General features: G+C 38.4%; 1 protein-coding gene and 1 long non-coding RNA gene across 11 annotated transcripts in view; one reads left to right on the top strand and one right to left on the bottom strand.

The window, feature by feature from the left end:
• LOC127491702 (uncharacterized) overlaps nucleotides 1-19,265 on the bottom strand; it is a 73,436-nt gene extending 54,171 nt beyond the window's left edge. The window contains exon 1 of the long non-coding RNA XR_007920585.2: nucleotides 15,183-19,265. This is a non-coding gene — a long non-coding RNA (uncharacterized lncRNA). The remainder of the gene's footprint in view (nucleotides 1-15,182) is intronic.
• The window catches only part of KANSL1L (KAT8 regulatory NSL complex subunit 1 like), a 158,647-nt gene that overhangs the window by 29,662 nt on the left and 103,365 nt on the right, over nucleotides 1-25,620 (top strand). For all 10 annotated transcript variants that reach the window (XR_011387126.1, XM_008259094.4, XM_002712447.5 and 7 more), the window contains exon 3: nucleotides 19,405-19,546. Coding sequence is in view for 9 of the 10 variants with exons in the window: in XM_008259094.4 (XP_008257316.3) it covers nucleotides 19,405-19,546 (142 nt within the window). In the remaining variant the exon portion in view is untranslated. The remainder of the gene's footprint in view (nucleotides 1-19,404; nucleotides 19,547-25,620) is intronic.

The following is a 25,620-nucleotide window of genomic DNA, read 5'->3' on the forward strand; positions in this document are numbered from 1 at the left end:
TTCAAGTGACTGGGTCCTGCAGCCTGTGTGGGATACCTGGCTTGAGTTCGTGACTACTGGCAAAGGTCTGGCCCAGCCTCAGCCATTGCATTCATTTGGGGAATGAATCAGTAGATGGGGACTTTTTGTCTCAATCTCTTCCTCTGTCTATCTCTGTGCCTCTGCCTCAAATGAGTAACTTTTTTTAAAAAATAAAAAAGAACCAAATTCTCAAGTTGAAAAATACAATGAAAGAAATGAAAAATGCAATAGAACTATTAAGAGCACAATTAATAAGAGTATAAACCTGAACTGAAAGACACATTATTTAAAAATATAGTTGGGGATAAGGTCATTGTGGTACAATTGTTAAGATGCCATTTTGGATGCCAGCATCCCATATTGGACTGCCTGTGTTGGGGTTCCCACTTTACTTTCATCCCAGCTGTCTGCTAATGAGCACTCTGGGAGATAGCAAGTAATGACTCAAGTACTTGGTTCCTGCCACCCACATGAGAGACCTGGATGAAGTCCTAGGCTCCTGATTTTGGTCCAGCCTCAGTTGTTGCAGGTATTTGGGGACTGAAACACCAGATGAAAGATATTCTCCCCCTCTCTCTTTCTATCTATCTCTCCCTCCCTCCCTCTCCCCACCTCTGTCTTTCTCTCTCTCTCTCTCTCTCCTGTCTCTGTCTCCCCATGCCCTGTCACTTGGCTTTTCAGAAATAAGTAAAACAGAAAACTAACCAGAGGATACAAAAGAAAAAAATTGTATAGGAATAAAGAAAGCACATGGCATTTGTGAGTCATTCTCAAGGGAGCTATCAATTGCATTATAGGAATTTAGGAAAAAAGAGAGAATAGAAAAGATATTTTTAAAAAAGATTTATTTATCTGAGAGTTAAACAGAGAGGCAGAGAGAGAGAGAGAGAGGTCTTCCATTCGATGGTTCACTCCCCAGTTGGCAGCAATGGCTGGAGCTGCGCCGATCCGAAGCCAGGAGCCAGGAGCTTCTTCCGGGTCTCCCATGTGGGTGCAGGAGCCCAAGCACTTGGGTCTCTTCCACTGCTTTCCCAGGCCATAGCAGAGAGCTGGATTGGAAGTGGAGTAGCCAGGACTAGAACCGGCGCCCATTTGGGATGCCGGCACTTCAGGCCAGGGCGTTAACCCACTGCGCCACAGTGCCAGTCCCAGAAAAGGTTTTTAAAGAAATAATGGGGCCGACGCCGCAGCTCATTAGGCTAATCCTCCGCCTATGTGCAAAGCAAAACTGACCCTCAGAAATGGAGAGACAAGATCTTAAAGACAGACAAAAGCTGAATGATTGATCAACACCAGACCTGCCTTACATGAAATGGTAAAAGGGAGTAATGTTAGTAATGTGAAAACATGAAAGTGCAAGACTTGCTAGTAAAAGTAACTATTTTGTAAATCACTTATATCTTTAAGATGAAGGTTAAAAACCAAAACTCTCAGTAGTCCCAATTATTTGTTACAAAATTCACAGTATGTATTTTCTTTTTTTTTCTTTTTTTTTTTTTTTTATTTTTTGACAGGCAGAGTGGACAGTGAGAGAGAGAGACAGAGAGAAAGGTCTTCCTTTGCCGTTGGTTCACCCTCCAATGGCCGCCGCAGCCTGCGCGCTGCGGCCGGCGCACCGCGCTGATCCGATGGCAGGAGCCAGGAGCCAGGTGCTTTTCCTGGTCTCCCATGGGGTGCAGGGCCCAAGCACCTGGGCCATCCTCCACTGCACTCCCTGGCCACAGCAGAGAGCTGGCCTGGAAGAGGGGCAACCGGGACAGAATCCGGTGCCCCAACCGGGACTAGAACCCGGTGTGCCGGCGCCGCTAGGCGGAGGATTAGCCTAGTGAGCCGCGGCGCCGGCTACAGTATGTATTTTCTTAATGATTTATTTTATTTGAAAGACAGTTACAGAGACAGAGGGAGAGACAGATCTTCCACCTGCTGCTTCACTCCCCAAATGGCTGCAATAACCAGGACTAGGCCAGGCTGAAACCAGGAGCTAGGAGCTGCATTCATATCACTTACATGGGTGCAGGAGCCCAAGCACTTCGGACATCTTCACTCATTTTCCTAGGTTACAAGGAGCTGGACTGGAAATAGAGCAGCTGGGACTCAAACCAGTCCACATACAGGAAGCCAGTGTTTCAGGTGGCAGCTTAACCTGTTAGGCTACAGCACTGGTCCCTAGGATTCACAATATAAAAGGATATAAATTGTAACATTAGAAACATAAAAGGGGTTGTGATTGGAGTTGTTATCAGCTTAAAATAGATTCATAACTATAAAACATTTTTTGTAAGCCTGGTAAAATCCTTTAGTAGGTAGATGAAAGGAGAAAAAAATTAATGCCAATAAAATATCAAAACCAACAAAATCATCAAATCACCAAAGAAAGCAACAAGTGAAGAAAAAATAACAAAGGTTCTACCAAAAACAATTAACAAAATGGCAGTTATTGAATCCTTACCTATCAATAATTAACTTGAATATAGATAGATTGAATTCTCCAATCTAAAGACATAGAGTTGCTGAAGGGATTAAGTAAAATAGAACCCAACTCTATGCTTCAGCTTCAAGGACACAACACATAGGCTGACTTTGAAGAGATGAAAAAAGAGGATATCCCATGCAAATGAAAGACAGGAGAGCAAGGGTAACTACACTTACATGAGAAAAAAATAAAAAATAGACTCTGGAAACCAGCACTGTGGCATAGCAGTTTAAGGCTCTGCCTGTATGTATGCCACTGCAAGTCCCAAGTGCTCCATTTCCAATCCAGTTCCCTGTTATTTGTGCCCAGGAAAGAAGCAGAAGATGGCCTAAGAACTTGGGCTACTGCCACCCACATGTGAAACTCGGAAGAAGCTCCTGGATCTTGGCTTCAGCCTGGTCCCTGGCTAGGCAGCCATTTAGGAAGTAAACCAGTGGATGGAAGATCTCTGTCTCTCCCTCTGTAACACTGCTTTTAAGCCTTTAAAAAAGAAAAAAGAAAAAAAATTGGCTTTTGTCAAAACTGTAACAGAGACAAAAAGGTCATAATACATTGATGAAGGACCTAATTTATCAAGAGGATAGAAAATTATATATGTAAATGTATGTGTAATTTTAATATATATATATGTATGTATATATGTCCAAAATCAGACTACCTAAATATGTGAGACAATGTATCTGAAGGAACAGATAGATTGCAGTACAGTAATAGTAGGGAACTTGAATATCCTGTTTTCAACAATGAGTTAAATCATCCAGACAGAAAATCTAAAAGGAAACAATGGATTTGATCTATGTTTTAGACCAAATAGACCCAATAATACAGAATATTGCATCCAATAGCAGTAAATACACATTTTTTAAGTGTATGTGGATATTCTATAGGATAAGACATGCATTAAGCCACAAAACACATCTTAAGATTGAAGTTGGGCCAGCGCCGCGGCTCACTAGGCTAATCCTCTGCATTGCGGTGCCGGCACACCGGGTTCTAGTCCTGGTCAGGGTGCCGGATTCTGTCCCGGTTGCCCCTCGTCCAGGCCAGCTCTCTGCTGTGGCCCAGGAGTGCAGTGGAGGATGGCTCAAGTCCTTGGGCCCTGCACCCCATGGGAGACCAGGAGAAGCACCTGGCTCCTGGCTTCAGATCAGTGCAGTGCGCCGGCCGTGGCGGCCATTGGAGAGTGAACCAAAGGCAAAGGAAGACCTTTCTCTCTGTCTCTCTCTCTCACTGTCCACTCTGCCTGTCAAAAAAAAAAAAAAAAAAAAAAAAAAAGATTGAAGTTGATAGGTATGTCTTCCAACCAAAATTGTATAAAAGTAGAAATCATTAACAGAAGGACTATTGTAAACCTACAATATGTGGAAATTAAGCAGCATGCACCTGAACAAATCACGGATCAAGATCAATGTATAAATTTAAAGGAAAATTTAAAAATATCTTGAAGGAAATGAAAGTGGAAATACTGCATACCAAAATTTATGGACTGCTGCAAAGGTAATTGTAAGAGGAAAATTGATTTAAAAATAAAAGCCTATATTAAAAAAGAAGAAATGTCTCAAAGCTCAAGGAAGCAAAGAAAGAACAGCAAAGTAACCTAATACTGATATAAAAAATAATAAAGATTAACAGAAATCAGTGAAATAAAGACTAGAAAAATGATAGAAAAATCGATGAAATTGAGGGTTGATTTTTTTGAAAAGCAAAATTGACAGACTATGAAATTAAAGGAGAAAAATCAAATGAAATCAGACATGAAAGAAGAAACTATAGCCTATACCACAGAGATATCAAGGATCATAAGACACTACTATGAACAATCCTGTCTCCAAAATTGGATAACCTAAGAGCAAAGGTAAAATTCCTAAACATATACAACCTACCAATATTGAGTCATGAAGAAATGGAAAACTGGTACCAACTTATAACAAGTAAGGATACTGCAGCAGTAATAAAAGTCTCCCATCATTAAACAGTCCAGGTACTAATGGCTTCACTGCTGGATTCTGTCAGACATGTAAAGAACTAATAACAGTCCTCCTCAAACTTGTTCAAAACAGAAGGCAATATTCAAACTCATTCTGTGATCCCAGCATTACTGGGATGCCAAGGCCAGACAAGGACACTACAGAATAAAAAAAAAATTACAAACCACTATCAGTGGTACATGAATACAGACATCCTCAACAAAATAATTAGTAAACTTAATTCAACAGCACGTTGAATCATTCACCATGATCACCTGAAGCTTATCCCTGGGATGAAAAGATGAATTAACAGAAACAAATCAATAAATGTGATGTATTACGTTAACAGAAAGAAACACAAAAACTATATGATCAGGGTCTGTGCTGTGGTGTAGTGAGTTAAGCCTCCGCTTGCAGTACCAGCATCCCATATGTGTGCCCATTCATGCTCTGGCTGCTCATTTTCCAATCCAGCTCTCTGCTATGGCCTGGGAAAGCAGTAGAAGATGGCACAAGTGCTTGTGCCCCTGCACCTGCATGGGAGACCCAGAAGAAGCTCCTTGACTCTTGGCTTCAGATAGGACCAGCTCTGGCCATTGTGGCCATTTGGGGAATGAACCAGCAGATGGAAGACTGTTTCTCCCTCCCTCTGTCTGTAACTCTGCCCCTCAAATAAACAAAATCTTAAAAATAAAAAAAATTTTATGACCATCTCCAAAGATGCTGCAAGAACATTTTACAAATTAAAAAAAAAAAGATTCATTTATTTACTAGAAATGTAGAGTTACAGAGAAAGATGGTGAAACAGAGATTTTACATCCACTGATTCAATCCCCAAATGGTCACAACAGCCGGGACTGGGACAGGCTGAAGCCAGGAGCCAGGACCTTCATCTGGGTCTCCCATGTGGGTGGCAGAGGCCCAAGTATTTGGCCATCTTGCTGCTGCTTTCCCAGCTGCATTAACAGGGAGCTGAATTGGAAGTGGAGTAGCTGGGGCTCCAACTTTGTAGACAGCTACTTAATCCATTGCACCACAACTCTGGTACAAACATTTTAGAAAGTTTTTCATCCTTTCTTAAGGGTAGAAGGAATGAACTTTGTTACAATAAAAGTGAAATGTGACAGACTCACGGCTAACATCCTACTCAGTGGTGAAAACTGGAAAGCTTTTCCTCCAAGATCAGAAATAAGATAGAGATGTTCTGTCTTAGTCCATTTCAGGCTGCCCTAAGAAAATACTCCCAACTAGAAATTTATAGACAACAGAAAGTTACGGCTCATAGTTCTGAATGTGGGGAAATCCAAAATCTACACAACATAGTACTAAAACTCCTAGCCAGAGCAATAAAATAAAAATAAAAGGCTTCCAAGTTGGAAATGAAGAAGTTGTTTCTGTTTGTCGATGATGTGATTTTACATATTGATAACTCTAAAGGTCCACTAAAAATCTGGAGTAAGTTAAGGCTATACCTGCAGCACCATCATCCCATGTGGTCACCAATTCAGGTCCTGGCTGCTGCTCTTCCAATCCAGCTCTCTGCTAATGGCCTGGGAAAGCAGTGGAAGATGGCCCATGGTAGTGGGCCAGTGGATGGAAGACCTCTCTCCCTGTCTCTCCCTCTGTCTGTAACTCTGCCTCTCAAATAAATGTCTTTAAATATATATATTACTTATATATAAATATATTAAATTAATATATATTAATCAGGGAAATACCAATTAACACCACAGTGAAAGGGCAAGTACTTATTGTAGTGATTAAATTGCTGCTTGGGATGATTATATCAGAGTGTCCATTCAAGTCCTGGCTACTCTGCTGCTGATTAGGCTTCCTGCGAATGTGTACCCTGGAAGGCAGCAGGTCATGGTTCCATAACTTTGGTTCCTGCCAACCACGTGGGAGACTGGGTTGGAGTTCTAGACTCCTGGCTTCAACCTGGCCCAACCCTAGCTTTTTGCAAACATTTAGGAATGAACCAGCAGACATTCAAGATTCTCTTGCTATTCCCTCCTCCCTCCCTACCTCCCTACCTCCCTCCCTCTCTCTCCCTCTCTCTCTCTCTCTGTCAAATAAAATTAGAACATTATAACCACAGTGATAGATCTCACACTTGTTAGAATGGCTATTATCAAAAAAGACAAAGGATAGTAAGTGTTGGAGAGGATGTAAAGAAAAAGAATCTCGGCCGGTGCCACGGCTCACTAGGCTAATCCTCCACCTGCGGCACCGGCATTCCGGGTTCTAGTCCCGGTTGGGGTGCCGGATTCTGTCCCAGTTGCTCCTCTTCCAGGCCAGCTCTCTGCTGTGGCCCGGGAAGGCAGTAGAGGATGGCCCAAGTCCTTGGGCCCTGCAGGCGCTTGGGAGACCAGAAGATGCACCTGGCTCCTGGCTTTGGATCAGTGCAGCGCGCTGGCCGTAGCAGCCATTTGGGGGGTGAACCAACAGAAGGAAGACCTTTCTGTCTCTCACTGTCTAACTCTGCCTGGCAAAAAAAAAATCTTTGTTAGGACTGTCAGGACAACCCTTATGGAAAGCAGATTTTCTTCAAATTATTAAAGCAGAGCTACCATATACTTCAACTGTTCCACTTCTGGAAATGTATCCAAAGGAAATGAAAGCAGTATGTTGCGTTGGTATCTGTACCCATGTTATATTCATTTACAGTGATAAAAATATGGAATCATCCTAAATGTCCTTAGGATGAATGAAAGAAGTCTGTGCATCTATGTTAAAAAATTAATAGAAAATGTAGTTAAAAGATCAGTTTATGTAGGTGTAAAAGTTTTGAAATCCATGCATGTTCATGGATTATTCATATTATTAAAAAGTTATGCATAGATTACAAAAATTTTTGCACCAAAATAGATTTCTTTTAATTCAAATTTTCTATGAGCTTTTTGAAGTACCCTCATATATGTGTCAGTAAAGTACAATTCAGCCTTCAAAAAGAACATCTCATAATTTATGACATAGATGAACATAGAAGACCTTGTGCTAAGTTAAATAAGCCAGCAACAGGAAGGGAAACCTAAATAAGTCAAAATCATGCAAGCAGAGACTAGAGTAGTTTTACCAAGGGCCTCTGGGGATATGGATAATGGGAAGATGTTGGTCGAAGTGTACAAAGTTTCTATTAGGAAGAATAATTTCTGTGGATCTGTTGTCAGCATCGTGATGAAAGTTAGAATGAGTATGCTATATACTTGAAAGTTGCTTAGAGAGTAGATCCTAAACATTCTCACCATAAAAATGATAAATTTTGTGAAGTGAATGGATTTTAATTAACTCATATTAATTATGATTTCACTATGTATACATATATGAAAACATCACATTGTGTGCCATGACTATATATACTATATGCATTTTTGATTATTTCAACATTAATAAAGCTAATTTTTTATAGTCATCTGAAGACCAATTTTAAGCTTTCAGAAAATTATTTTATTTAAAAGAGTGACAGAGAGAAGGAAAGATATAGATACAAAGAGATCTTCCATCTGGTTGACTCCGTAAATGTTCACAATGAACAGGGCTGGGCTGGGCTGAAACCAGGAGCCTGGAACTCCATCCAGGTCTCCCACATGGGTGATAGGGGCACTGGCACTTGTGACATCATCTTCTGTTTTCCCAAATTCGTTAGCAAGGGCTGGATCAGAAACTGAGCAGCCAAGATATGAACTGGCAGGTGGCAGCCTAACCTGCAGTGCCACATTGCTGGCCCCCAATTTTAAGCTTTCTTAGATAAGTCCACACCTTCAAATAGTGTTTATTTCCTAAAGTAGTATTTTTATAGAATTCACGTCATCAGCACTTTTTAAAAACTAAATTTTCAAAGTGAATGTTTGAGGCAGTGGTTAAGTCACCACTTGGAATGCCTACATCCTATATTGGAGCTCCTGGTTTGAGTCCTGGTACTCCACTTCTGATCCAGCTTCCTGCTAATGTGCACCTTGGGAGGCTGCTCCAGTCCTTGGGTCCCTGCCAGTCACATGTAGACCCAAATGGAGTTCTGGATTCCTGGTTTCAGCCTGGGCTAGCGCTGGCTGTTGCAAGCATTTGAAGAGTGAACCAACAGATAAGTAGTAGTAGTCTCCTTGCCTTTCAGATAGAAATGCATTTTCTTTAAAAAAAAAAAAAAGTGCTTACTGAATTAAAAAAAATACATTTTCATATTTATGAAATAGAGCACAACAGTGCCTTCCCCCATTGCTGGTTTATTGATTTTAAGTCTTGCTGTAGATTCCAGTATATTAAAAGATCTGAGGAAACTCCTAGTTCAGTTGAACAAACTCTGAAGGAATTTCTTTTGTGTTAAAAATGTATTGGTGTAAGTCTTATCTCCAGATGATATTTATGTATGTGCCTATATATATATATGCACACATGTGTACATGTATATGTATGTGTGGTGATACCACTGAAATGTCTGTACTCAATTCTGGCTTAGTGATAGTCACTTTTTTGAATATCAGTGGTATTTTAAAATCCCTTTTGTTCTAGTTCTTTTCAAGGATCTTTATAATGTTCAAGAGGGCCATCACAAACCCATTTATATGCATTAGAAAAAGCTGTTCCTTCCTCTGAGCAGATTTTGGTTTGTAATTGCAGGGCATGGAATGAGAATTCTTGTATTCTGTCCCTGCTTGCCCTGTCAGCCAGGCCTTTTTAGAATGTTTAGTTTGAAAACACTACATGTTTGCTTGGTTTCCTGAACAAAAGAACCATGTACTTTGTGCACATGTTCACACACACACGCACAGAGACATGGACATACATACAAAGTGTATGTTGAATTGTTCTTTTAGCAAATATGTTTTAATTCCTTTAAAATTCATTTATTTCCTTTTAAAAATACATCCCTCGTTTTCATTGTTTGATGTTCTATGAGGACTGTAAAGTTAAGACTTTCAAAATCCTTTCTATAAAAAGGGGATGATAGCAATAATGTATTTTAAGTATTCCCCAACCTCTCCTTTTTTGCTTTATCTTGGGTGGTCGGAAATGGTAGGAGAACTAAATTTGCCCATCTGATGTGTGTGTTCTTTTGAACTAATACTGATAGTTTCAATTTAGGCAGTCGAAACACTGATTTGTGCCAGAGTTCCAGACAGAATTGCATCATCGCATAATATATCAAGTTGGCTCTGTTTGTTTGTATTTGTTATTTTAGACAGAGAGAAAGGTCTTCCTTTTCCGTTGGTTCACCCCCCAAATGGTTGCTACAGCCGGCGCACTGTGCCGATCCGAAGCCAGGAGCCAGGTGCTCCCTCCTGGTCTCCCATGCAGGTGCAGGGCCCAAGGACTTGGGCCATCCTTCACTGCCTTCCTTGGCCACAGCAGATAGCTGGATTGGAAGAGGAGCAACCGGGACAGAATCCAGCACCCCAACCAGGACTAGAACCCGGGGTGCTGGCACTGCAGGCAGAGGATTAGCCAAGTGAGCTGCGGTGCTGGCCTGTTTGTGCTTTCTGATAGGGACTCTTAAAGTGCTAGTCTCAGATTATGCTTGGACATCATAAGCCCATCCTTAATTTAGTTTATCTTCATACCAAAATTTCTAGGGTTCACAACATAGTCTCAGGTTTTGCTTTTTTTGTTTTGTAAGTATATGTGTGTGTATAGTGAAGTGACAGAATATTAAAATTGATAACTTACTATGCTATTAAAGCTTACTCTTAAAGACAATGAGCATTTTAAATGATCATTTACTAACCTAAGTGATCCTAATGCCATAACTTATTTTTGAAGGAGTATGTAGTGATAGTTAAGATTAATGCTAAGCTATAACAAGGAGACCATAAGGAGACCTCAACATAAATATGTAGAATATATTTCTCTTTCACGTAATAGTCAAGAGTTAGATAGGCTCTGCAAGAAGGACCTGTTAGCTTTACTACCCTTTAGGAGGATGCCCTCGCTTATATTGTTGAAAGGGATTCACTAGTAATCTATCTCATTTCCATACCCATTTTTTACTTCTCTGAATAGGAGATAGAACAAGATAGGGGTGGGGGGTGGGAGGGAGAGACAAGCTGCAAGAGAGAGAGAGTGAGAGACTTTCACCCTCAAATACCTGCAACAGGCAGAGCGAGACCAGATGAAGGCCAGGAACCCAGAGCCCTTTTGGGTTTTCCATGTGAGTGAGAGAGACCCAAGTACTTGAGCCATCAATCTACTGCCCCGCAGTGTGCACACTAGGAAGCTGAAATCAGAAACAGAGCCAGAACTTGAAGCCAGGCACTCGGATATGGGATGCTAGTATCACAAGTGGCATCGTAACTGCTGTACCAAATGCCTGCCCCACACCCATTTTTAAGGGTATACCCAATCAGTTTTAATGGCAAGATCCAGAAATTGCACATATTATTTTATTTCTTATTGTTAAGGATTTTGATATATATCCAGACTGTACTGCATGAAGGTTGGGAAATAAATTCTATAGCTGATATACTATAGGCTCAGTTAAAATTTAAGGAGTTCTATTATGAAAAAAGTAGTGGAGAATGGATACTGAAGTGAGTAAAGGAGAAGAAATCTGTTCATTTTGCCTCTTTGGCCATCCAAATATCCATGTCCTCCTTTCTCATATTTAAATCCTATCTACTTCTCAAAGATAACAACCTAAAGTACTCTGAGTATATGCTTATTGGAGGCTGTACTACTTTCTCACTCTGCTTCTTGTTGGTGCAAATTTGGCTCCCAGACTATGTTATACTATGTTATACAGTCTATGTTAGGATTGTGTGTGTGTGTGTGTGTGTGTGTGTGTGTTTTTAAATAGAGTTACTTCAAAAGTATAGGTTTCTATTCTGTTTTCCTCCAGTCACTTATATGTGAAATTATAACAGCCAAAGATCTCATTTGGTCATAGTTGTTAAGTCTATAGACTTGTTCACCAACTAGTTATAGTTATTTCCTTCATACCAGCCAACTCCCCTTCAATTTAATGACTGCTGTGCAGTGGCTACACTATAGTTGCTCTAACAAAGCTTAAAAGCAAGATGAAATTGATGAAATTGAACAAGAAGTATTTAATAATCTAACAAAACAAAATTTAACACTCCTTAAAGGAAGACTACAAAATCTGCACATTCAACAACCAAATAGTCATAGTGTTTATTATATGTGCACATACTGTATTAATATTTGTATTATATAAAACCAGCTGCTAGATTTATGTGCATATGCATTTATGTATATTCATGTATATTTATATGTGTATAATTACTAGACATATGAATAAATAGGAGAAATATAATAGAAACAGATTTGGAAAAGTCAGACATGACATTATCAAAGAGTTAATAGTAACTATTATAAACATACCCAAGGACTTAAGAGGAAAACACGAGAATGAGAGATGTTAAAGGAACAACAGTGAGCCATTGAATATTCAGAGGTAAGAAATACAGTAGCTGAAATGAAAACTCTTCTAGCGTAACAGACTAGATGTTGAGAAGCAATCAATAAATGAAAATTACCAGTGACTTCTCATCAGAAGGTGTGTGGGCCAGATGGGGTGACACAGTAAATACTGAGAGCGAAAAAAAAAACAGTCTACCTAGAATTCTGTAACCAGTGAAATGATATGTTAGACAACAAAGACAAAGTGACATTTCAAGGTAAGCAAAAGCTGAGAAAGTTGTCAGTATACATACACTAAAGAAATTTTAAATTATCATCTTCAGGCTGATAGAATATCATAGTGGGTGAAAACAAAAGAAAGAAGAAATGTAAATTTGTGGATCTGAAATATGTAGAAATTAAACCACACCTTTCCAAATCACTCATGGATCAAGAAGAAATCAAAACATATAAAATGTTTTGAACTAAATGACATTTAAGCACATAAAAATTTGGAGGATCCAGCAACTAGAAGCAGGTGCTAATATGAAAATTTTTGGCTATGATTGTTTATATTTGAACAGTGTAAAGTTTATGATCTAATTCTCCCACTTAGGAAGTTATATCAGTAGCAAATTAGACCCAGAACATCTTAAAGGAGAAAAGAGTAGAAATTGATGAAACATAAAACATAAAAGCAATGGAGAAAATCAGTAAGACCAAAATTTTGTTACTTGAAAATATTAGCTAATTAGAAACCTTTGGCTCTATTGTCCAGCAAATATCCCCAGCAACAGAAATCATCACTATAGAGGTCATAGGAATTAATAATTAGAATACCATGAGCAACTGCATTCCAATACATTTACCTATTTAGGTTAAATAGACTCAGTTATTTCAAATAAATTATCCAGATGTGGCACCTCAGCCTTGGACATCTAGAACCATGAGCCAAAGTAAACCTCTTATAAAGTTACACACTTTCAGGTATTTTGCTACAATACAAAACAGACACAAAGACCAACATGCTTATACCAGGGACAGGATTGTTTTAATATTTTAAAAAAAATCAGTCAAAAAAGGGAAAACAATAGGTAGTAATTTTTATAGATATAAAAAGATTTTTGACAAAATTCAGACCCACTCACAGTAAAACTAACAAACCAAGAATAGATGGAAACGTTAATCTAATAAAGGACATTTACCAAAAAATCTACAGCTAACATTATATTTAATGATAGGAGACTAAAAGCTTTCTCGGTAAAATTAGAGAGAAGATAAGGATGTCTACTAAATTTTTTTTGAAGATTTGTTTATTTTACTTGAAAGGCAGAGCTACAGAGAAGCAGAGGCAGAGGCAGAGGCAAGGCAAAGAGAGAGAAAGATCCTGCATCCACTGGTTCACTCCCCAAATGACCGTAATAGCCAGAACTGGGCCAATCCAAAGTCAGGGAGCCAGGAGCTTCCTCGGGGTCTCCCATGTAGGTGCAGGGGCCCAAGAACTCAGGACATCCTCCACTGCTTTCCCAGGCTATAGTACAGAGCTGGATTGGAAGTAGAGCAGCCGGGACTCGAACCGGTACCCATATGGGATGCTGGCACTGCAGGCAGCAATTTTACCTGCTACACCACAATGCCAGCCCCAGGATGTCTATGACTGTAACATACTGGAATCACCAACCAGTGCAGTAAATAAAAAATTAAATTTGAAGCTAACCTAATAATATAAATAGTAAATCCTAAAGATTGTACAAGAAAAATACTAAAACTCAGGTGAATTTAGCAGAATCACAGTATATGACATTGAAGTATAAAAATCAATTGTATTTCTATATACTGGCATCTAAATATTTTATGGATATAATATATGCTAATATCCATAAATATGAAATACATAGAGGTAATTTTTTCAAAGTGTACAAAACATAGCTGAGAGAAATTAATACCATATATACTGACTGGAAGAATCAGTGTTGTTAAAATATCAACTGTCCACCAATAGATCATAGATTTGATACAATGCTATTGAAAGTGCTATTATTCACACACACATACACACACACACACACACACACATATATATGACTTTATTCAAAAAGACTTTTTTTTTTTTTTTTGCCAGGCAGAGTTAGTGAGAGAGAGACACAGAGAGAGTTATAGACAGTGAGAGAGACAGAGAGAAAGGTCTTCATTACGTTAGTTCATTCCCCTAATAGCCTCTACAGCCGGTGCTGCGCCGATCAGAAGCCAGGAGCTGGGTACTTCCTCCCGGTCTCCCACTTGGGTACAAGGCCCAAGCACTTGGGCCATCCTCCTCTGCCCTCCTGGGCCACAGCAGAGAGCTGGCCTGGAAGAGGGGCAACCGGGACAGAATCCGGCACCCTGACCAGGACTAGAACCCGGTGTGCCGGCACCGCAATGCAGAGGATTAGCCAAGTGAGCCACGGCACCGGCCTCAGAAAGACTTCTTAATATATAAAAAGTACTAACCATAAAAGGAAAATTTGATAATTGAGCTTCATCAAAATTTGAATCATTTTTTCTAAAAAGACACCATTACAAACATGATAGGCAAGATATAGAATCAAAGTGGTTCTAATATATATAGTCATATATAGAACTATCAAAAATAATACGATAACCCAGTTAAATGTGGGTGAAATATTTGAATAGGCATTTTTTTATCAAAGGATGCTGTAAACTCTTATAAAGCATGAGATGCTTGTGAAATGATGCTGTACATCACAGGTTGAACACTATGGCCCAGTAGATCAAATCTGGCCCACAAAATATTTTGTAATTTTTGTCTGTGTAAATGATTATTGGAATACAGTCATGTCTGCTCATGTATGTGTCATCTATGGCTGCTTTCATGTTACAGTGGCAGAACCAAGTAGTTGTTCCAGAGCGTGTGGTCTGCAGTGCCTAAAACAGTTACATTTGCCTCTTTAGAGAAATAGTTTGCCAACTCCTGGTCTAAAAAAACCAAATTTAAGAAAGGGTAAGCTCTTCTAGGTGAGGAAACATCAGTGGAGATGGTTGCTCTAATTTTTCCCCCAAAACAAACTATTATTATTAGTAGTAGTATTACTAATATTATTTTGAAGTTGTCATTTTTCACAACTAGATGTTCTATTTTGGATTTCAGTTATAATTCTATTAGCAAGCTAACAAAATCTTTGTTAAAGGCAAAATTAATGTATACTTGTCTCTTGTTCAGTCTTGGAAATACAAGATATAATTTGAAAGTTCTGTCTTATCCTAAAGAGCCACACTTTAAGGTTGAAACAAAGATGTAGGTCTGTGATGCCAACAAGTAGTACCAAAAGAACTACATATAAAATCACTAAGTTTAAGCAGTTTATACTTACTTCCTTCAGCAAAGTAAGTGGTGACTGCATGGAAACAAGGATGTGGATTGAAGGCATATGCTGCTATCTCTTTGAGGGATTGACTGATTTCTCCTACCCCACTCAAAATGACTTGATCTTTCCTAGAGGTAGGAACCCCACCTTACAGTCAACATGCGCTGCTCTGTGGTCCGTTCAGCACACTGCACAAACTTGCAGGGAGTCAGTGTTCTTAGTGGTGTGGCAGACCAGGTTCATATGCTAATTGGCAAGTCTTGACATTCTGGATATGACTCACAATCCTATGGGTTCATTGTTGCATCAGCTGTGTTCTGATTGGCTACACTATAAATTATGTAGTCATTACATCATTGATTATATAAATTGTTTACATAAAACATGTTTTAACTTTGAGATACAAGAGGTATTAATCTTTGAGCAAATTATCCATATGCATATCTAGCATGTTTACAACTTTAATTATTTCTGAAAAAAAGATGTTTTCAAGCATGGAAACCTTTTTGGTAGGGATGATTGTTTATCATTTTTAATCATCGCCAACAGTTTAATTCACTTCTATTAAAATATATAAGTAATCCCTTGCAGAAAATTCATTATATACATCACAAAGTCCCCAGCATGATTCAGTTTACTTAAATTTAATACTGTTGTTTATGTTAGTATAATTAGTTAATGAGTAGACATAAACATATTTATAATCCTCATTTCAGTATCAGAATATCTATAAGCGCAGTAATGGGGCTGGTGCTGTGGCATCGTGGGTTACAATATGGGCATTGGTTTGAGACCCTGCTGCTCCACTTCACATACAGCTTACTGCTAATGTGACTGGGAAAGCAGCGAAGGATGGCCCAAGTGCTTGGGCCCCTGCACCTGAATGAAGCTCCTTCCTCCTGGCTTTGATCTGACCCAGTCCTGTCCATTGCGGCTGTTTGGGGAGTGAACAAGTGGATGGACGTCTTTTCTCTCTGCCTCTGCCTGTCTCGTTCTCTGTAACTCTGCCTTTCAAATAAATAAATAAACCTTTTTTAAAAAAGTGCAGTAATATGAGCTGCATGAACATTTTCCTTTTTTTCTCTGTTGTATTTCACCATTAGGTGATCATCAATTTGATAACCAAGCAAAATTACATGTTATAGGGAAATTTCCCAGCTGGAGCAAAAACTTGTTGAAAGAATGTATAAGATGATCTTTGATTTCTCTATGCTTGCTTCTATACCACACTTCTACAAGTTCTGGCACCTTTAAACTAGAACTTGAATCCATCTTCTTCCCTACATATCTTTTTGTTAGAATCACCCCTCTCCCCGGTCTAAGCCATTTTTATCATCATTGTTTTAGTCAGAATAGGCTGTTAGAGTCACAGACTAGTTTCCTTATCTTAGTTATTTAACACAGTGGAGGTCTACTCTGACTTAACGACCATTGCGGTTTGGGGTGTGATCCTCCTCTTATACTTCCCGCACTAGTAGTTTTGAGGATCCTCTGGAAATGACAATGTCATTTTTTCTCACAGCCCATTAGTCTGAACTAGTCATATGCCTCCAACCCAAGTGCAAGAAAAGCTAGGAAACGTAGAGCAGCACATGTAATATTTGAAGACCACTATTTCCTGTACTGTTCCATGTCCAAATTATTTTAGTTACATTTTTGTTGGTTTGCTTATTTCCTCTCATATCCCACTGGAATATTTTTCCTACCTAGTAGCCAGAGTGCCTGGAAAAACATTTTTGTTACTGTGTAGCCAGTAGTTTGCATTTTTATGCTAAAAATCCAAACATTTCACTCTCACCTGTTGAAAGTACTACTTAGTATGGCCCTTTCCTTCCTCTCCAATTTCATGATTGTTATTTAGGTTACTGTTATCTACAGATAGTACATTTTGAATAGACATTCTCTATTTTATCTATATTAATGAAAATGTGATTTTTTGGTATCAAATGTACAAGGTCACAATAATTAAACCAAATGATTAATAACATCAGCAGAAGTATCAATTTATATGGTATCTTCAATCACATTATATGCAATTTCAGAATTTTAAAAAATAGCCTTTGGGGGACAGACATTTAGCCTAGCAGTTAAGATGCCTGCATCCCCCACTTCGGCGTGCCTCAGTTAGATGCCAGGCTCCAACCCCTTACTCCACCTTCCAGACAGTGCAGGCCCTTAGAAGCAGCAGTGATGGCTCACATGGTGGGATTCCAGCCATCCATGTAGGAGACCTGGGTTATGTTGCCAGCTCCCAACTTCAGCCCAATACAAGTTACCTGTTGCTGGCATTTGGGGAGCAAACCAGTGGTTAATAATGCTTCATCTCTGTGTTTTTCTCTGGCTCCATCTCTCTCTCTCTCTCTCTCTCTTTCTCTCTTTCTCTCTTCCCCTCGCCCCCTCCCTCTCAAATAAATAAAAATTTAAACACACTAAAAATAAAAGTAGCCTTTTGGAAATACTGATATAAAATCCTGTTAAAATGAATACATTCTATATAGTAAAGTTTTCATAATTGTTTTCTGTTTCTTTGATAGCAAACAATCTTAAAATTATGTTTTCTCTGGCTAGAGTTTATATAGAAGACATTCCATTATAGTTAAATGTATTTTTAATTGATAAAGTTTAGCTTTTGGAGTACTTTTAGGTTCACAGAAAACTGAGTGAAAAGTACAGAATGTTCCAGTATACCCTGGGTGTACAACCTCCCCTACTATCAACATCCCACACCAGTGTGGTTTTTTTTGTTACAAGTTACCTATACTGAAACATCATAATAATTCATAGTCCATAATTTACCTTAGGGTTTACAATTAGTGTTGTATATTCTGTGAATTTTCACAATAAATACATTTTGACACATTTTAAAATAAAGTTCATGTTTTTCATTAAGTAGTTTTTGCTCTCCATTTATATCTTCAATTTCTGTCCTATTTTCCTGTAGTAATCTGCATTTCCTGATTATCACACATACACACACACACACACACACAATCAATTCAAAATAGTTGTCTATTGAAGTGGTTTAGAAACTTCATAAAGTAAATGATTTGTGATCCCACAAACTATGGATCAGAATGATGGTCCTACCAAAAGATAGAGGAACCAGAAGAAGCTCTAGGTTTCAATCCTTATTTTCCAATATATAAAAGAAAGGTTTATACAAATACTTCGTGATCTCTGAGTTGTGAATCCTGGGCATGACAAGATTTATGTCGTAACAAGCCTTTCAAGATCTATATGCTTGGCATGCTTATTTGAAATGCAACAGAGAATATGTTTTGACAGTTTCTTTAATTTGATTTTAAGTCTTTAATTAGCTAATAGTGATGCCTGTTTTACCAAATAAAAATTACATATATTAAAACTGAGTATAGGGCCGGGGCCGCGGCTCACTAGGCTAATCCTCCACCTTGTGGTGCTGGCACACCGGGTTCTAGTCCCGGTCGGGGCGCCAGATTCTGTCCCGGTTGCCCCTCTTCCAGGCCAGCTCTCTGCTGTGGCCAGGGAGTGCAGTGGAGGATGGCCCAAGTACTTGGGCCCTGCACCCCATGGGAGACCAGGATAAGTACCTGGCTCCTGCCATCGGATCAACACAGTGTGCTGGCCGCGGCGGCCATTGGAGGGTGAACCAATGGCAAAGGAAGACCTTTCTCTGTGTCTGTCTCTCTCTCGCACTGTCCACTCTGCCTGTCAAAAAAAAAATGTAAAGGGAGTTCAAAAAGTTCATGGACAACCAAAGAAGAAATAAAAAAATGTATGTTGTATAAATAAAATATATAATTAAATGTTTAACAAAAAAAATTGAGTACAGTAAGTATATTATGGATTTAGATATAGTTCAAATGGCAAATGCAATACTTGGCATCTACTTACATATAAAAAAGCCTCATGCAATAGTTTTTGCATGGTGTTATAGTGTCATTTGTGTTTCTTTATTGGTCTCTCCCTAGTTCAATCCTTCAGCATTAATAAAGTATTAAGTAGCAGAGGGATTATACTATTAATTGGATATATAATTGTGAACAAAAACAGATATTTATTGGTTAGAAAGGTAAGGAAATGAAACCTTTTTCTTTGTATATGAAATCACTCTGCGATTCTTTTATGTAACTAGATGTTCTTATTTTCATTTGTATTTTATGAAAGGTGTCAAGGAAGTTATTAAGCAGTCTCTTTGAAAACTTGATTGCTTTTTTGCTTAGACTGACAGTGTTTGTCTTCTTCACAGTAACTGTAGTACTGAATGGAAGTGGCTTGTAGACAGAGCAAGAGTTGGCAGCCGATGGACTTGGCTTCAAGCCCAGATTTCAGAGCTAGAATACAAAATCCAACAACTAACCGACATTCACAGGCATATTCGTGCTTCCAAGGTATTTTCTGTGTTCTACTTTTGTTAAAAATTGTTATTGTTTGTATACTTTCTTGTCTTTCATCAAAGTAATTGTTGCAATTTTAAAAAAAATATAGCAAGTTTATGTTAAGATATTTGATATATTCACATATTGAAGCTATCTTTATGCTGTCTTTGTATTTACCAAAATAATTTTATCATACTTTCTGAGAAATTCAAAACTTCTCAGTCGATTCCAGTTAGTATAAATTATATCCATTTCTTCCAAATTTTTTATTATGGTAAAATACAAATAACATAAAATTTATCACAGTTTGGTTTAAATACATTTATAGTGTTATGCATCCATCACTATACATCTCTATGACTTTTCATCTTGTAACATAAAACTCTGCACCTCTTAAACAATAATTATCCATTTCCTTCTCTCTCCAACCCTTGGCAACTATGTTTGTCTCCATGATTATTATTATTTTAAGTTCCTCATGTAAGTGGAGCCATAAGTGTATTTGTCCTTTTGTGACTGGCTTATTTCACTTAGCATAATATCCTCAAGTTTTGTACATATTTTTGCATATATTAGAATTTTGAAAACATCTTAAGGTAGAATAGTATTCTAGTGTAGGTACACTCCACATTTTGCTATCCATTCATCCAGTGATGGACATTTGGGTTACTTCAACATATCAACTTTTGTGACAATGCTATGAATATGGATATAAAAAAATATATTGGGGCCAGTGCTGTGGCATAGCGGGTAAAACCACCACCTGCAGTACCAGCATCCCATATGGGCACCAGTTTGAGTCCCAGCTGCTCCACTTCCAATCCAGCTCTCTGTTATGGCCTGAGAAGGCAGTGGAAGATGGCCCAAGTGCTTGGGGTCCTATACCCACATGGGAGACCCAAAAGAAGCTCCTGACTCCTGGCTTCGGATGGGCCCAGCTTCAGCTGTTGTGGCCATCTGGGGAGTGAGCCAGCAATGGAAGACTTTCTCTCTCTCTCTCTCTCTCTCTCTCTCTCTCTCTCTCTCTCTGTCTTTCTGTATCTCTCTCTCTTTCCCCCTCTTTCTCTGCCTCTCTATAACTCTGCCTTTTGAATAAATGAATAAATATTTTAAATAAAGAAAAAAATATGTATCTTAGAAACATAATATTCAGTTCTTTGAGAATATACACAGAAATGGAATTGCTGGATTATGTGGTAATCCTGTTTAAAAAAATTTTGTAGAGCAACCATACTATTTTTCTAAGTAGATATACTGGTTTGCATGCTACCAACATTGTACAATATTTTTACCATCTCCACATTCATTATAGTTTTGATTGGCATTTCCCTAGTGATTAATCATAGTGAGCATTTTTTCATGTACTTATTTACCATTTATATGTCCTATCCCATATTGTCTGCTAGGCCACAATGCAGACCCTCTGTATTTTCATTTTCATTCGCATCTAAGTGTCTTCTAATTTCACTTGGATTTATTCTTTATTTTTTTTGTTAATTTTTACTAATGTGAGAATTTTCCTGTTTTTGATTTCTGACTTCATTCTGTTGTGGTTGCAGAAGATACTTTTATGATTTTTTGTATCTATTGAGATTTAATTTATGGCTTGATATATGTTCTATCCTAGAGCATGTTTCATGTTCACTTGGGGAGTAATATGTATGTTGTTGAGAAAGAGTGTTCTCTACATGTTAAGTCTAGTTGATTTATTGTGTGAAATCCCTATCTTCTAACTTCTATCCATTATTAAATGTAGTAATAGAAGTCTCCAACTATTATTGTAGAACTTTGATTTCTCCCTTCAATTTTATCAGCTTTTGCTTTATAAGAGTATGTTTTGTTGGTCTGTTATTAGCTGTGCGAATATTTATAGCTTATATTTTCTTGCTGTATTAAACCTTCATTAATATATATTGCCCTCCTTTGTCTCTTTGACTATAAGTCTCTTTTCTCTGGTAGTTATAGCTGTAACCACTCTCTTTTGGTTACTATTTGCTCAGGGCATCTTTTTCCATCCTTTGATTTTCGGTGTATTTGTGTCATTGGATTTTTTGTTAAATATTTATTTTTATTTATTAGAAAGGCAGAGTTGCGGAGAGAGGGACACACACACACACACACACAGAAAGAGAGAGAGAGAGAGAATCTTCCAATAACTGATTCTTTCCCATGTGGCCACAGTTGCTGGAGCTGAACAAGGCCAAAGAGAGAAGTCTAGAACTCCATCCAGATCTCCCACGTGGGTGGCAGGGACCCAAGTACTTGTTCCATCTTATACTGCATTTCCAGGCACTTAAACAGGGAGCTAGATCAGAAGTGGAGCAGCTAGAGCTCCAGTCAGTATTTACAGGGATGCCAGCATCACAGGCGCTGGATTAACCTGCTGCAACCACGACACTGGCCCTCTTGTGTCCTTGGATTTAAAGTAATCTCTTGTAGACTGTATAGAGTTGGATCATGTGGTTTTGGTTTTGTTTTGTGGGTTTTTTTTTTTTTTTGGATCATGTTTTTATCTGTTCTTCTAATATCTGTTTTTTGATTTGAGAGTATAATCCATTTACATTCAAAGTAAACCTGATAAATTTGGGTTTTTTTGTTGTCATTTTGCTACTTGTCTTCTATATGTCCTATAATCTTTTGTTACTCATTTCATAAATTTCTGTGTTAGTTTTTTTAGAAATAAAATATTGATATTTAATTCTCTTTTTCTGTTATATATATTCAGTAGTTATTTTCTTTGTGGTGATGATATTTTATATTATAAGGGCATCACATTTAATTTGAATTTATATCAGTTTAACTTTTTTTTTTTTTTTTTTGACAGGCAGTGTGGATAGTGAGAGAGACAGAGAAAGGTCTTCCTTTTTGCTGTTGGTTCACCCTCCAATGGCCGCCACAGCTAGCACGCTGCGGCCGGCGCACTGCGCTGATCCGAAGCCAGGAGCCAGGTGCTTCTCCTGGTCTCCCATGGGGTGCGGGGCCCAAGCACTTGGGCCATCCTCCACTGCCTTCCCGGGCCACAGCAGAGAGCTGGCCTGGAAGAGGGGCAACCGGGACAGAATCTGGCACCCCGACCGGGACTAGAACCCGGTGTGCCGGCGCCATTAGGTGGAGGATTAGCCTATTGAGCCGCGGTGCCGGCCATCAGTTTAACTTTAAAAACATAGAAAACATCTGTTCCCATGCAAATTTGTCTTCATTGCTCTTTGTTATTACTGTCACAAAATTATAACCTTATATCTTTTGTGCCCCCCCAAACACAATGTCTTCTGACATTATGTCTTTTAAATTATATAGAAAACAAAACATGGGGTTACAAAGCAAAGTTATAATACTTTTAATTTTAAAAAAATTTTGAAAAGATTCATTTTATTTATTTGAAAGAGTTACAGAGAGAGGGAGAGTGAGGGAGAGAGAGAGAGAAAGAGAGAGAGAGAGTGAGAGAGAGAGAGAAAAAAAAAGAAAGAGAAGTGTTCTGTCCACTGAGAGAGAAGTGTCCCATCTGCTGGTTCACTCCCCAAATGGCTGCAGTGACCAGAGTTGAGCCAATCAAAAGCCGAGTCAGGTCTTCCAGGTTTCCCACATGGGTGCAGGGACCGAAGAATTTGGGCCATCCTCTGCTGCATTCCCAGGCACGTTGGCAAGAAGCTGGATCGGAAGTGGAGCAGCCAAGATTCGAACTGGTGCCGATATGGGATGCCAGTGCTGCAGGCCATTGCTGCACCACAGCACTGGCCCTGATAATGATTTTTTTTAAATGTGTTTATGTCTTAATTACTATAGAAAACTAAAAGTTGCATTATAAACCATTATTTTATTAGCTTTTATAATTGCCTATGTTTTTACCTTCATAGTTTTTTAATTTCTTCATATCGCTTTAAGTTACTATCTAGTATCCTTTTATTTTACCTGGTAGGACTCCCCTTGAGCATTTCTGATAGTGCAGGTTTAGTAGTAACCAACTCCCTGGGACCATCGCTGTGGTGTAGCAGGTAAAGCTGCCACCTGCAGTCCCAGCATCCCATATAGGTGCTGGTTCCTGTCCCAGCGGCTCCACTTCTGATCCATTTCTCTTCTATGGCCTGGGAAAGCAGTAGAAGATGGCCCAAGTCCTTGGGCCCCTGCACCTGCGTGCGAGACCTGGAAGAAGCTCCTTGCTCCTGGCTTTGGACCAGCACAGCTCCAGCCATTGTGGTCATCTGGGGAGTGAAACCAGCAGATGAGAGACCTCTCTCTCTGCCTCTCCTTTTCTCTGTGTGTAACTTCCACTGTCAAATAAACAAATCTTAAAAAAAGAGTAGTAACCAGCTCCCTCAACTTCTGTTTATCAGAGAATGTCTTAATTTCTGCCTTGTTTTTGAAGGATATTCTTGCCAAGTTCAGTAGTCACCATATATTACATGACCTTCAGCGGATGCCCTGAAACTGCAAATAATATTGAACCTTCAATATATTATATTTTTCCTATATACACATCCCTATGTCAAAGCTTAATTTATAAATTGGGTACCCTGAGAAATTATCAATAAATGATTATAAAATATAATTATAACTTTCTGATCTAATAGAAGCCGTGTAAATATGGTCTCTTTCCCTTCCTCTCCATCTTTCAAAATTTCTTACTGCTTTTATTGTATGTACTCACACTTCTTGTGATCATGTGAAATGATATTTAAGAAAGTACCTTGCAGTTTCCTTTCCAATTTCAAATTACCAACGACATTATTTTTGTGCTCTGAGGCCACTGTTAGGCAAAATAAGGGTTACTTGAATACAAGTCCTACAGTACAGCCGCAGTTGATCTGATAACTGAGATGACTGCCAAATGACTAATTTGTTGTATGCAGTGTGGATATTCTGGACAAAGGGATGATTCATGTCAAAGGCAGGATGGAGCAGGATAGCACAAGATTATGTAACACTACTCAAAATAGTATACAATTCAAAATTCATGAATTGTTTTTCTGAAATTCTCTATTTAAAAATTTCAGATTGTAGTGGACTTGCAGGTAACTGAAACCATGAAAAACAAAATTATAGGTAAAGTAGGAAAGGCACTGTATAGGATTCTTGATTGACAGGAATTTTTTTGTTTGTTAAAGCATTTTGAATATTTTGGCCCACTGCCTTCTAGCTTCCAAAGTGTCCCATAAGCATCTGGTAATAATATTATTGAGGATTCCTTGTATGTGATGAGCTCCTCATCTCTTGCTGTTTTAAAGATAACTGCTTTGTTTTTGTATATTAGTAGTTTGATTATAATATGTATGTGGAATCTTTGGTTCCATCTTACTTGGAAATTGTTAAGTTTCGTGGATATTTCATTTCCTGTCTTTCATGAAATTTTAAAAGTTATCAACCATCATCTCTTCAAATATTCCCTTTGCCCTTTTTTTTCTGCTCTCTTTCTGGAGCTCTCACAATGTGTATGTTGGGTCACTTGATGGTATCTCACATGTCCCTTAGAAACAGTTTCTTCAGTTTTCACAGTTCTTTAGTCTCTTTTCTTTCTATGCCTCCAACTTGATTTTTCCATTGTCAGTCTCCATTTTCTCTGATCTTTCTTCAGACCTTCAGATTTCTCATATCTGCCATTGAATCTCTCTAGTGAATTTTCCATTTCAGTTATTGTACTTTTCTTGATGGGTTATTGTACAATAATTTTACTGATGTAAATACATTGTTTTATTGAACTTTTTCCACATCTTTTTTAGTTTTTTTTTTTTTTAGCATCATTTAGACATTTGTTTAAATTCTATGTTTAGTAGATTTTGCATTTGTTCTTTTTCAGGGACAGTTTTCATTGATTTATTTTCCTTTGTGCTAACCCTGTTTCATTGTATACTTACTGATATTTTGTTAAAATCTGGACATTTGACTCTAATAATGTGGTAACTGGAAATAAGAATCTCTACCCCCACCACAGAGTTTGATGTTTTTGTTATTATGTGTGTTTGCTTGTTTTTTTATTTGTATAGGCTGTCTTAATGGCAAGGATCAGACTAAGGTGTAACCTTCAGATCCTCCGAGGTCTTTTCTGAACCTGTGCCTCTCCATGGTAATACTTTGCCACTCTAGTTTTTCTT

This window comes from Oryctolagus cuniculus, chromosome 3 (genome assembly GCF_964237555.1).
Source record: "Oryctolagus cuniculus chromosome 3, mOryCun1.1, whole genome shotgun sequence".
In the NCBI taxonomy this organism is placed as follows: domain Eukaryota; kingdom Metazoa; phylum Chordata; class Mammalia; order Lagomorpha; family Leporidae; genus Oryctolagus; species Oryctolagus cuniculus.